Source organism: Larimichthys crocea, chromosome VII, assembly GCF_000972845.2.
Source record: "Larimichthys crocea isolate SSNF chromosome VII, L_crocea_2.0, whole genome shotgun sequence".
In the NCBI taxonomy this organism is placed as follows: domain Eukaryota; kingdom Metazoa; phylum Chordata; class Actinopteri; family Sciaenidae; genus Larimichthys; species Larimichthys crocea.
The window spans coordinates 7,078,933-7,093,031 of NC_040017.1; the positions used below are offsets into that span (position 1 = coordinate 7,078,933).

The 14,099-nt window shown below is 42.3% G+C and overlaps 1 protein-coding gene across 1 annotated transcript; it reads left to right on the top strand.

Annotated features, from left to right (window-relative positions):
* Positions 1-352: 352 nt before the first annotated feature.
* Positions 353-14,086, top strand: sgpp2 (sphingosine-1-phosphate phosphatase 2). Its single transcript, XM_019256271.2, has 5 exons — positions 353-929; positions 2,524-2,688; positions 8,478-8,657; positions 11,990-12,079; positions 12,888-14,086. Exons 1-5 carry the CDS (start codon positions 702-704, stop codon positions 13,431-13,433), a joined length of 1,209 nt encoding a protein of 402 aa, XP_019111816.1. The 5' UTR covers positions 353-701; the 3' UTR covers positions 13,434-14,086.
* Positions 14,087-14,099: the final 13 nt, after the last annotated feature.

Genomic DNA, 14,099 nt, shown 5'->3' on the forward strand with positions numbered 1-14,099 from the left:
TTACCATGGTGATGGTAATGATGATAATGAGGGAGAAACAGCTTTCTTATTTTATCCATGCAACGTTTTCTGAAAATGACAAGCCGATAAGATTAAATAAATTGAATACAAAACTGAAACATATATATAAGAACAACTTCCAAGATATTTCTGCATGCCCCCCACACAGATTCAAAGTCTGTCCCATTAGACTCACGTCAGCTGGATCTTGACAGCAGATTACGGAATCAGATGACTCTGAGATCAACATGATGCCAGAAAAAAATAGGATTTGTGTCCAAAATGTTCCAAATTATGACAATTTACCACAAAAGGCCGCACAATGACTTGTGATCTCTTATTTGTCTCTGCACTATCACTTATCAATATTTCTGTCAGAGCTCCTGTTGAACAACAAAAGTCAATCCCAGATCAGGCGAGTTTACAGTTCTCAACAATGGCTCCATGGATACCCTACTATCATAGACATGCCATAAATCTTATTTTCTATAAATAGTCTACCTCTTCCAGAATAAAGGTCGGTCAAACACTGGCTGCTACTACTCAAGAGGATCGGCCCACGTGTAGCCCCACCCAGCTGCGCACACCTGAGCGCATAGCAGCCGCACCTGTACTCCCCGCCCGGGCATATACCACCTGTTGTTATCCCCTTTCGTTCAAAAACTCACATCCCCCTGCTGTTACACTGTCAGTCAGCTGACATGCGGAATCTCCTGGCTTACCTGCATGACTCGGAGCTCGTGGCCCGGTTCCAGAGACGATGCGGACTCTTCCTCGTCGACGGCGCGCACCACGATCGAGGGAAGACGCACGCATCGAGTGGTACACCGTTTCACACCGACGTATCCCACGAACACCTGAGGGTCAGATGGGAGAAGCAGGATAAGAATTCAAACTTTAAACACAAGGAGAACGGATATGCCGACGGTGTAAGTCATTTACTGCCTTTCAACATGTATGTGCGTTGAACCTTAAAAAGGCAAATTTAGTTAGAAACATAAACCAACGTGTTCACTGTAGTGGCGGAGCTTAATAATAGATAAATGCTCAAAGTTCTGCTATTTGAGCTCTGGTTTGCATTATTTTAGTTGAATTATTGAAACATAGGAAGGAAGTTAAATACAAAACAGGCTCACCAGGTGAAATCATTGACTAAAAAGAGCATTTGCATGTATTTAGACAAGTAGACTTTGCAAACTAAACAGTGACTGGCTTTTCTTGTTTGTCTGCGTGTCTCTTCTCAGCCACCAGATCCTCATCTACACAATGACGCTGTTGTCCAATGTTTACATTCTTCTCTGTCTCCATTTTCTTGTACAGACAATTTATTTAGAGCACTACCAAAGTGGAGATGAATACAGTCTTAGGAATTTAGAACCCTGTGACGGTGTAAATTATTAATGCTCATGAAGCTTTCCCTATATATGAGAAAAGAAGTCTAAACGGTGTCACATGGAGCACTTATGAAACTCTTAAAGGGTTACTCAGTTTCACACATGAAGCCCAGCTTAGTTGTTCACCTTTATTCTGTCTTTTGTAGCTCTGGAGAGAGCTTTGTACTGTCTAAGAATATGACCCAGGTCATGTCATAGTGATGTAATCGGGGTCATCTTGGGGTGCGGCCGAATAGTCGAATAGGTATTCAGGTGGCAGCCGTAATAAGAGCTGTATGAATTCTCTAAATGTTAAATAAAGGTGTTTCATTGCTTAATTTCTCACCTTTAGCACTCAAGTTGTTGTTGATAACTAGATAACTTATTAACTTAAGTTATTCTAGACGTTCAAATTAATATGTAAACATGAATATAACACAGCATTTAGTGTGATGGTCAGTACTTTGTCCTCTAACTGTGATGGGTTTCCAGCATCCCTGCAGGTCATCAGACAAGGTACCCTTGCTTCCATCTTTTGCCATAACTTGCTCATATGTTGCTATATGCTATATTGCTATATTCACGTTTGTGACAGGTGGCCTATATTCCTTTTCATCAGTTATATATTTATTTTTTATCCATTTTATCAGCACTGTCGTTAATAATGAAGTCATATCTTTCACCCAGTTGTCCGCGTTTTATATATCTTGCATGAAACAACACGGTAAGAATGCACGAGGAGAAGTCTCTAAGAGCCGCTTGTTGTAGTCTTTCTTCTGAATATTGTGGTTTCGCCACAGACCATAACATCTGCCGTCACATGATGTAGCCTAGTGTAAGCGCTGTCAGATTCTCTGAGCACCATGGATGCCCTAATAATTTCTCCGTTACATCTTTCCTTGACCCCATGACAAGTGTTTAGGAAGTACATTTTTTGACTATTCTGCTACTTCAACCAGCTGACTATCCAGCAGGTTGTGACCTGCTGCCTGCTATAACTTATTAAATGTAATGTAATGTGCTGCTGTGTGTAACCAAAATAAGCGTGACTGCATGGTTGTTTGGTAGATCTAATCTGATCTGGTCCTGTTCCATCTTTAGACACTCTGTTCCGTCATATTTTGTGTCCATTGATGTTTATCGTCTGCAGGGCAGCAGCGGGCCACCTCAATATGAAGTGAGGAACTGGCTACTGCACTTCCTTTTTCTGATTTCGGCCGGCCTGGGGCACGAAATCTTCTACATAACCTGTCTTCCCTGCATCCATTGGAACCTGGACCCGTTCCTGTGCCGACGCCTGGTCAACATATGGGTTGTAAGTTACAGCTAGAAAGGAAAATGTGTGTGTGTGTGTGTGTACATGTTACCACTTCAACAGGCAATTCTACAATGCCACCTCTCTTCTCTCTTTATTCCATCTCCCTCTTTTCACCTTTCAACCTCCTTTCATCCTTCTCCCCCTCCAATGACCTGACTCTGACACCACCATGTCCATATATATCCCCAGGCCAGGGGGGCACTGGGGCCAGCCTGACCAGGGGCCCCTGACATGGTGAGCGGCCACACATGAGGACACATCAGTGGATAAAGACTTGTTAGGATCTCCCCTTTTTAGATGTTTACTCTGATAAAATCCAGCACATTGTGACAAGAGACCCTGAAAACATGTCACATGTGGTCGCAGAAGAGTGTATTTGACACTTTAGGAGACACAGACAGACACAGACAGGCATACCCCCTCACTCCTGCACTGTGTGTGTGCGTGTGTGTGTGTGTGTGTGTGTGTGTGTGTGTTTTTGTGCCCTTTGTGTCCCCGCCCCGAGCACTTGGTGGATGCCCTGTGTCTGAACCCCTTGTTTGGCCTCCCCCAGGGGGAAAGAGACACCATTCTTCTGGCATCCCGGTTGCACCAGGCCCCTGTGTGAACTCCTTTCAAACACACATAAACACCAACACACACACACATACTCGCACTACCCACCTCGCCTGCTAAACACACTCATTGCCCTCCCTCTAGTTAGACATTACCAGCTTTACTCTGTGTTCTCCTCCCCTAGTCTACTATCAGAGTGTTTTATTGGCCTCATCAACGCTCAGAGCTTTCTCTCTCTGTGTCTCTCTCTGTGGACCAACCATTTGGTCTGTCAACCCTCGGGGCACTTCACCCTGCACTTCTAACTTCTAACAGCACCCTGCCATTGTGCTGGTGGAGTTATCTAAGGTTCACAGAGAGCCTGGGCACTCTTTCTCTCTCGTCTCAAACACAAAACTGGCAACTCACTCCAGCGATTGAAGTGCACTCATGCAAATGAAGGCTCAGATGCATTAGAAAACAAATTAGAGGCCTGTGAATTGCACACACACGCACCTTACACACACCATGTACCTTTTGTGTCCTTCACGACTCTCTGTTGCCTTGTACCTAAAGTGCGACTTTGGTTGACTTAGAAAACAGCAACTGTCATTTACCATATGGTCATGAATTACATAGCCGTATTGTATGTTATTATTGTAGCATAGTGTTATGCAAATCATGCACCTACTGTGCTGTGTGGAATATCAAATATCTCAAGTTGTATAATGACGAAAATAAAGGGCATACACTGATGTGGATGACTGAAGAGGGTCACATTCAATGACAAAAACTCACTTTATTCCCAGAAGACAAAACTCTTTTAGTGACATCATCTTCATCAGGGCTGGCTTAGCTGTCAGTGATGAGATAAGTTACAAAAATGATTAACAAACCTTTTGTATTAGTCCCAAATAAGCATGGTGACCTCTATGGGGAGCAGCTAAAAATGGAAGGTTGTACGAGTGAAACAAGGCTAAAAATAAGGGCACATAGTGATGATAATAATGACTGATGAGCCGGTTGAGTACTATTTTGGGTCTGACGACGATCAGACCAATTTGGACCATTCTAGGTCAGTTTGTGGTGACAATCAGCAGATAAAATCCTGTGGTGTGCGATATGTAAAGGTTCTGATCTTAAGTCACAGCTAGTCTTTCTCATTAAAGTTTGAGATATGACTAAGATTGGTGATCGATCCTGGGATCCTACCCAATTTCTGCGCCCGTTTCCCTTCTTTTTTTGGGCCTTTTCGGCCCAGATTGTTCTGCGTAGAAACAGTGCAAAGTGTTTTCTGGTGTCCTGTTTTATTTTGGTACACTCCAAAATCAGAGTTCTCGCAGGATTTGCGGGGTCATCTTCACAAAGCCAGTCGTCAGTGTTCAGCTGGTTAGTCTACAGCCATGGACATGGACAAGTTAGCATGTTAGCATGTTGATGAATTACTTTAAATGAAGCTATTTTTTTTAATATGAATTGGAGAAGTGAAGGCCCACTGAGCAAAACAAAAACTGTACCAAACTCTGGAAAAGCAGTATACTAAAAAGGCAAGTTCATAAAAGAACACGAGGGTTGTAAAATCGATGAGCATTAAAGGCTGAACGTCACTTAAAACTAGACTGCTGCATTAAACTCTCAGGAACCCTGCTGTGGGGTTTGGGCATGTTGGCTTCATAGTCATATTACAAAGAGGCTCTTGAGAAGATCGTTCTTGATTTAAGAGAGCAGGTAACAGCATGATTCCCTAAGTACCCACTGTACAAATCAATCTTTATTATGTGCTGCTGATGAGTTCTACAGCCAGTTGAACTTCTAATGGCCTTATTGTTAAACCCAAGATCTGTATGATGTAAAATGTGTTATTATCATTATGCTACTGTTTTGTTTGCACAGACCGTTCTTATTTCCCCTAAGAGCGTGATTTATTATCGCCAGCAATTCTATTAGTATATTTTCCTGCAACTTCATGACTCTTTTATGCCCTGTGAAAATATGAACTTGTAACCAGATCAGCTGTTTTATGTGGAACAAAACAAACATCTTGTGTGTTTCTCCATACAGACACATTTGTGTGTCCACACACGCACACTGCAATCCACATGTTGACAGATCAAAGTCCAAAGCCGCACTGGCCTTGATCAATACACTTATTCACGAGAAAACACAAACTGTGTGTCTGTTTGTGTGTCTTGACCTGTCTTTAACTCTCCCTTAATGTGACCAGACTGTCCCAGGGTCAGTTCCCTTCTTTCTTTCTTTTTTTTTTTTTTTTTTTTTTTTTTTTTTGATGTGACTCATACAAAGACACCAATGAGACGCTGGCTCCTGCCAGTTGAATATGATGTTTGTGTTGACGGCGAGCGCAGGGGGTTGGGCGAGGGGATCATATCATGCAAGCACTTGTACTGGTAGGCAGATTCATTGTGTGAGGGCAGAGTGGGGGACACCGTGGATAATGTGTACACAGTATAGCTTGTTGTATGAATACACAGTCATGCTGAATGGATTGGTTCAGATGTGGTAAATGGGTTTATCATTGTCTGTCCTCTGTTTATTGTTCACTTAATGGTACCAATTATTCTTGGTGCATGTGTGTAGGTACAGTGTAGGTAGTTCTATGAATACTGGAATAATAAACATTATATTCAGGCACGATCAGAGGACAGAGAAACAAATACCCCTTTTGTTGGAAGTCTCAATTTCTCCCTCATTCATGCTTGGTTAGGTTCGGTTCGGTTAGGTTTGGTTGGGTGGTTCTGGGGATGTTTTTGCACCTTAGTTCCAAGTTGGAGAGTATGAAGCCAGAACTCAGCAAAGATTTCCATGTCAGTCAGATAATAAAGTCAATATACGATGTCTGGTGGAGTGGGGTTCAACTCACCTTGTTTCAACAGCTTAGAGCAAGATTATCTCATCTTATATAATATTTACTTTTAAGTCAAGCCATCAAACACCGACATACTTAGGAAAAATACTGTAAGAAGAGAAATTTCAGTTACATTTGTGGTTTTACGTATACCTCCTACTGCCACCTACATTAAGTTGACAGTAACACAAAGCCGATAACAAGCACAGCTTGTGTGCTGCATGTAGATAATTATATTTCTCAGTCTGTTACTATAAACATATTTACAACCATTAGACTTTACTTTTTGATTCTTAAACTGCGTCTAGTGGAGGTCAAGGCACAGCTTGACTTTATTTTGACCCTTTGTCACATGAGAACAGAATCTTAAGGTGATTTCTGAGGGTGATATAATTGAATAAACACAACTGTGTCATATAATTTAGACATTCCTTCTGAATTACACCCATACTGTAAAACAGAATGTGACTTGAATGCTAAACTCCAAGTTTAGAGATAATTTGGTGAAAGCATACCAATATTGTGTACATATATCTATATTTCTTTTAATTATTAATACTTTCATGCATTAATACATGCCATAAACAAACAGCATTCAGGATACAAAATGTCTTTGTTTTATCCAAAGTACAGCATCTTTAAACCAGAACTAAAACGTGTGAGTATTGTATTTCAAAATCTCATCCCCTTCTGGGTCCTTGCAGGTGCATTCTTAAGGTGGACACCCATGGCTGCTTCGATATCACTAATGTGGCATTTGAGTACCAACTCTTCAACTTCTTCTCTTCTTCACAGCTGGAAAGAAAAAAAAAAGTTTGAATGATGTTAGAGTGACCCCTGAAATAAAAATCTACGTAATGAACTGCTTAGAGCATAATCATCAGCTGATGGAATGAAACTGATTTATTGTTATGAAAGTGTATTTTGGTTCACGCACTTTCCATCTAAGGGAAATCTCAAAGCCACCACATAGAAGGATGTTTTAGATGCTTTCGCTGCTGCTGTCAACTTTGTCTCAGCAGTTTGCAGAAGACTCCGTTTTGTAATGTAAGATGAGATTTATTTTTGTGAAGATAGTAGAGATGACATGATTTTAGTGAATGAATGCAATTTAATTTATTTCATTTGTATTCAGTTAGAAAAGGAACTATATTTCATATTACACCTTGCTTGTAAAATAAGTGATTGTTTATATAGGCGGAGTCATATGAAGTTAAACCATAACGTGATGTATCACATAGTTGGTCAGTGTTCAGTTGTCGTGACAGACATTAAACTGTTGAAGTTACACAGAAGCATTTGTTTGACCCACAGCCCGAAACTAATTAGTTACTAACTTAGTAAAAGTTCAAATAAAAAAATAACCAGTGTTAATGTCCATATGCAGAAAGCCAAGTTCGTTTTATCAGTTTGTAGTGGAAGAACTTGACTGGACTGCACTTATCCCTGACCCCAACCCCATCCAACATCTTTGGGGTGAACTGGAACACCACCTGCAAGGCAGGCCAACATTAGAGTTGGACCTCACAAATGCTCTTGTAGCTTATAGAAAAAAGTCCCTGCAGCCAGCATCCAAAATCTCTGCCTTCACTCTTCGGGGAAATCTTTTGAAAGTTTTATAGCAGCATATTAATCACAATGAGAGATTGCAATGTTCTGGTATCCACATATTATTGTCCGCTTTGAATGTTTTCAGTGTCTCCAAGTTGCCACACAAACAGCGGGTCAGTAGATGCACTTTTAGATCTCACTTGCCATGGTAACAAGAATTCCCTGATTACAGTGTCAGTGGAGATGGTAATAACAACCTCTCTATTCTCTCCCTTAAACACACACATTAGTGTCCTGCTCGCTCTCTGTGCACTGCCTCCCTGCTCCTTGTGAAGACAGCCATTCATTAAATATACAAGGCAGAGCTTTAAATAAACCTGGAGCTGGAGCAGGCTGCCCCTCCAAGGGCCGCTGGGGAGCTCATGAAAGAGAATAGGCAGCACATTTGGCAGGATGCAAACACACACACACACACACACACACATACAAACACCCACTCGTACCTATGCACCACACACACACACCTTGCAAGGAGTGTGTCATTGTGTCAAGAGCCCTCGGTCTGACCCCCATCGGTTAAAGACTCTGCGCCAGCAAACCATGCTGTCTTCGATTCTCAGTTTCTTACAATAGATTTTGTTACTGTACTGACTGCAGCATCTGCACTTTATACCAGGGTTAGTCTGCTTTTTCCCTTCTTTTGTTTTTTTTTAGTAGAAATGCTAATTAATTATTTATAAGAGCTCTAGAGCATAGCCTCATCAGGACTTTACTTCTTCTACTCGGTTTCTTATTATCTTCCTCCAAATTGCTTGTGCCCTCTCTCCTCTCTTAGATGGTGATGTACATCGGCCAGGTGATGAAAGACATGCTGAAGCTGCCTCGCCCTTACTCACCCCCTGTGGTCAAGCTGGAGACCCGTGTCGATGCCGAATACGGGCTGCCTTCCACCCATGCCATGGCCGCCACCGCCATCTCCTTCACGGTTTTACTAAGCGCTACCTCCAGGATACAGGTGAGCATCACTGATAGCGCTGATTCAGTTCACTCTAGGAAGTTGTGAGCTACAGTACTTACTGATACATATATGATATTGCTTTGTAATTATTACATGAGATGCTTTCAAATGCATCATCAAGACTTCATCAGCAAATGGTGCTGGCTCAGATCCAAAATGGGTCACAGCACTTACTGGAAAGCAGTCAAAGTCATCAACCATGGGTCAGTGGATGGAGAAGAATGATTCACATTCAATGCCATTCATCAAGACCAATCCTGAACCAAGACAGTGGTTCCAGTCACTGAAGAAGACATTGGCATATGGTTGAAAGCTGAGAAAAGCTACCAAGTGGATCTTTGGGGTTTAATTATTAACCCAAGCTAGTATTGTGGCATTGTGAATGGCAATGTTAGTCCATTCCTCAGTCCCTCACTTTGGTCCCGACTGAAATATGCATCAGATTGCTTCCCATTAAACTTTGTACAGACATTCATTAAACCGAGGAGATAAAGCCTAATGACTTTTCTTTCAATGCCACCATGTGGTTGATATTTTTGTTTTTGAGTGAAATATCTCAACAACCATTGGGTGGATTTCTATGAAACTGGTTCCAGACATCCATATTCCCCTCAGGAACCACCATGACTCCACTGCAAGATTCAGATTTCGGTTGACAGTTTTTTGTTTTTAATGAAATGTCTAACTGTTTCGGCACAGACACAATGAACTGTAACTTTGATGATCCCTTAACTTTTCATTCAGCACCATCATCAGATCACGATATCAGTTTATCCTGTGAGTTTATGATCAAATCAGCCTCTGCTGTACATTAGAGCTAATTAACATGCTAACATGCCAAACTAACATGGGGAACATGCTTAACATTATCTGCCAACCGCAAGCATATTAGCCTTGTTATTGTGACCTTGTTGGGATACAGTGGTCCCTCGTTTATCGCAGGGGATACGTTCTAAAAATAACCCGCAATAAACGAAATCCGCGAAGTAAGTTTAACAATTATTATACATGTTTTAAGGCCGTAAAACCCCTAACCACACACATCTTTTTACACGTATTTTGTACAGTACGGGGTACAGCGAGTCCACGAAAAGTGAACCGCGTTATAGCGAGGGACTACTGTACTAACTTAGCAGCTTTAGCTCTGGGATTGCAGCAGTATACCAAGATATGGTATACCATGTTATAAACAACTGTTATCTTCAGTATCTGTGGTATTAGTGTTATTAAAAAATATATTGTGCATAATATATTGTGAAATTATAATAAAGCCTTTGCTCATCCAATAAAAACCTTCAGTATTCATTCCTTTAAAGGTAACCGATAGATGATTATACCATGGTATTTTCTAGGATGGTTATCGTACCATGAAAATCTGATACCATTGCAAACCTATTTAGCTCAATGCACTGCTGTTCTGAAGTTCAACCTCACAGAGCCACTAGCTTGGCTGTAGACTCTTGTCTATACTTACCTGGTACTTCTATACCAACTAGTCTTGTGTATATACTCTTAACAGAGATGAACGAAAATTATCTCTATGCCTCCATTGTACATCAAGTTGTTCTTGTACATTTTCTCTTGCTTTCAAAGTCTAAATATATAATCTGCCCCGTGACCAATGAGGCATCTCTCCAGTTAATGATTATGGAAAGAAAATTTCAATCAATTTCAAGCGTTAACTGGAAAAAAAAGTCTGTCTGACATTTAGAGATGGCAGTAACAATTACTGTACATTGTTTTTTGATGTGCAACTATTACTGAAACGGTGGTAGTCATGTTACACTACTCATTACAATGACAAATGATAATATGGCCATTGCGAACTGCGAATGACATACTTGCACCTCATTAAAGCTAGAAAATGTGGGCCAAGTGGATGTCGAACTGTAATTGTGACCGTAGGTATCTCATTATCAGTGCTGTTAAACTGCCATTGAATTTTATAGCTTCCCATCAGATTAGTGAGGCTCCAGTTCAATAAGTTGATCCACGTGAGCAGCTTCACTTAAACCAAAGCATTGACTATTCGAGGCACTGTGAGCCTGTGGATGGCAGCTAGCCCACTGGTAGCTGAGTGGGATGAAGGGAGTGGCCCCGCTGTCCATCACAGAGTCCTGACTGAGTTGTTGGACAATGGACAGGGAGAGGTGGGGCCAGCAGTCATCATCAGTCACCATCAGCCACACCCGTCGAGCCACTGTTTGGTCTTCTGATGGACTCGACCGAGTCAATGACTGTCAATCCTCCCTCCTCCTGACTCTTCGCCTCTTTATCTCTCCCCACTCTACTGCCAAGTCAATAAAACACACAGTGGCTCAATCATAGGCTGTCTTAATCAAGTACTGTGTTTTAATGAGGAACCGGGTGAATCCTAAATCCTTCAGTTAGTAGTTTACGGCCTCTACAGCTGTCAGCCTGATTTGTGGTCACATCATTTCAGCTGTTGGCCTTCATTTTCTTGCAGTGCCGTTCTCAAGGTCAGAGTAATCATCTCAACAACCCCGAGACAACCTATGTACAGTAAAGCACTTAACTGAGGCCTGACATTCCTCAAGGATTCCCCTGAAAGAAAAGAGCACGCATAGCTATAGATGACTAGCAGGCTGTTGCAGAGGCTCCTGAATAGCCACAAGGCCTTGGGGCAACTCACCCGGTTCCCGGAGCAGGTCGGAGGTCACGACAGTCAATCACAGAGTGACCCCCTCCTGTCCCTGGCACCCTTTGTGGCCATTCAAAAACAACCCTCTCTTCATGAACTACCAGTGAATAGGCTTCCAGCTGCAAAAGACAGGAAAAGACAAAAGGAAAAGGAAGGAAAAAAGGCAGCGAGGAGGAGGGGGGGTGGTCACAGGAGGGGAGGGCAGAGGAGGTGAATGAATACACAAGGCCTCTCTTCTCACTGTTATTGAAATGGAGGGTGGAACAAAACTTGCCGCCATAGGTAAAGGAGGGCGGAGAGAGAGGATGGAGAGACAGTAGAGGAATAAAGGAGCAGTGACTTAATGACGGGCAGTACGTCAACACGGCAGAATGGATAAGTGTCAGAGAGAGGAGTTACACGTCGCTGTTAAGAGGATTGACGAATGGATGATTTGGTCACAAACCAACAGGAAAAAAAACAAGGTCAAAAAAATACCAAATGACAACCATTCTTGTGTTTTCACATGTTGGACGCACGTGACGCATGTGGCGCATTCTAGATCGAATCTGTGTACGTGTGTGTGTGTGTGTGTGTGTGTGTGTGTGTGTGTGTGAGAATGTGTGAAGTATCTACAGATCAGTCACTGTGATGGTTAGTGATCTAAGTGTGTGTTTCCTTGTCTCAGTTCCAGTTCGAAGTGGGTCTGCTGATCGCAGTGACGGTGTCATCCTTGGTGTGTCTGAGCCGCCTCTACACTGGCATGCACTCAGTTTTGGTGAGCTAGTCCCTCTGCACACACACACACACACTAGAGCATAAAACATTCAAGCTCAATGCAGGATTCATAATTCATATCTGTTTCTGTTTAAACTGCCTGGCTGTGGCTTTGATCCAGGACTTTTAATGCAGCAGGCACTTGTTTCTTTTGATTTGGAAATCTCCATGCCATAATATTTATGAAATCCGTTATGTTTCTGTGCGCATTTATGACAGATATCTGGGCGGCCTCATCACAGCTATGATTGAAAATATACCAAAAAAAAATAATACTTGAACATTTTGTGAAATATGCTTATTCGCCTTCTTGCCAAGGGTTGCATAAGAAGCCTAACAGTACTCTCATGTGTTTGTATTAAACATAAGCCAGCAGCTGGTTAGCGTAGCTTAGCATAAAGACTGAAAACAGCCAGTCTGACTCTGTCCAAACGTAACAAAATCCACCAACAAGCACCTCTAAAGCTCACCAGTTAACACATATAATCAGTAAAAAGGACATATGTGGGTAAGAGACATTTTAATAACGTTAGGCTGTGGTTTTACAGGGGTTACTGGGCACATAACCCCCATGAAACCACAACCTGTCGTTATAATATAGATATAATACGTTCATTTGTAAGCTTTAGGGGGATTTTGTTTTCTTCTAACAGAGCCAGGAAAGCTGTTTCCCCTGTTTCTAGTTGATCTAAACTAGGCTAAATGGCTGCTCGCTGTAGCCTTATAATTTCCATATGACTATGAGAGTAGTATCAATCTTCACATCACTGGAGTGTTTGTCAAAAATATCGTCATTGTTCTGCTTTCAGGATGTGATCTGTGGCGTTCTAATCTCAGCTGTCCTCCTGTTCCTCACCTACCCATATTGGGAAGCCTTTGACCGTTTCCAGCTCACCAGCCCCATCGCCCCCGTCGTGGGGTTATTACTACCCCTCTTCCTCAGCTACACATACCCAGAGCTGGACCATTACAGCACCACGCGGGGGGATACGACCACCATCCTAGGAGTAGGGGCCGGGTGCTGTGTGGGATACTGGGTGGACGAGCAGCTGGGGCCGGCTTTTGTGCCCCGGGGGGCGTTGCCTGTACCCTTACCCACACTGACGGCAAATGGACTGGCGTCCGGCGCTGCACGTTCTCTGCTGGGAGCTGTAGCATTAGTGGGAACTCGGCAGGTAGTGAAAACCTTGAGCCTGCAGGTGTTGTACTCGTGGTACAGAGTGCCAAAAAACGATGATAGTGCCAGGAGGAGGAGGGAGATTGAAGTGCCGTATAAGTTTGCCACATACACATCTGTTGGACTTGTCAATTCTATATTTGTCAACAGAGTCTTCATTCTACTAGGGCTCCTATGACCTCTTAAGACTGATTTGTAATCTTCTGAATAGAACAAATGTACCTCGTATTTATTTCAATGTATCAAATAATCTTTTTTTTACACTAACTTTCTTACACAAGGAGCTTCTGCTGGAAATGATTGACAAGAGTGTACTTGTAACTGAGCTAAAGGCAAATAAAACATTTTGCAAGTGTTTTTATGATGTATGCTATGTGTTTTTATGATTTATTTTGTATGCTGTAGCACCGTCTTATTGCAGCGTTGTGTATTTCAGAAGCTACACGTGCCATAAACTTTCCGCATGCATGTTCCCGGTTACCCTCATGGAATGGGAGAACCCCACCTTGATCCAGACAAGCTCACACCAGTCAGGAAAACCAGTTTAACTGAAACTTAATTTCAACACCACCCGTCTTTGTCCTCTTAAGGCAGATCAGGACAGGCTATCTACCATATGTGCTTAGTTACTGGATCTCAAGGACTGACTGAGCAGGAATAAAAGAGTTAACCTCAGTTTGCTACAGTACAGGAATGCCGGAGCACCTGTCAGACTGAATTTGCAAGACGGCATGTTTATCTGCACGACTCGCTGTCATATTGGAGGCTACCGGCAGACAAGTCTGTCTGTGTACTTGTTAACAGATTAAAAATGTGCAGTAAAAAAAAAAATCAATCAAAAGCA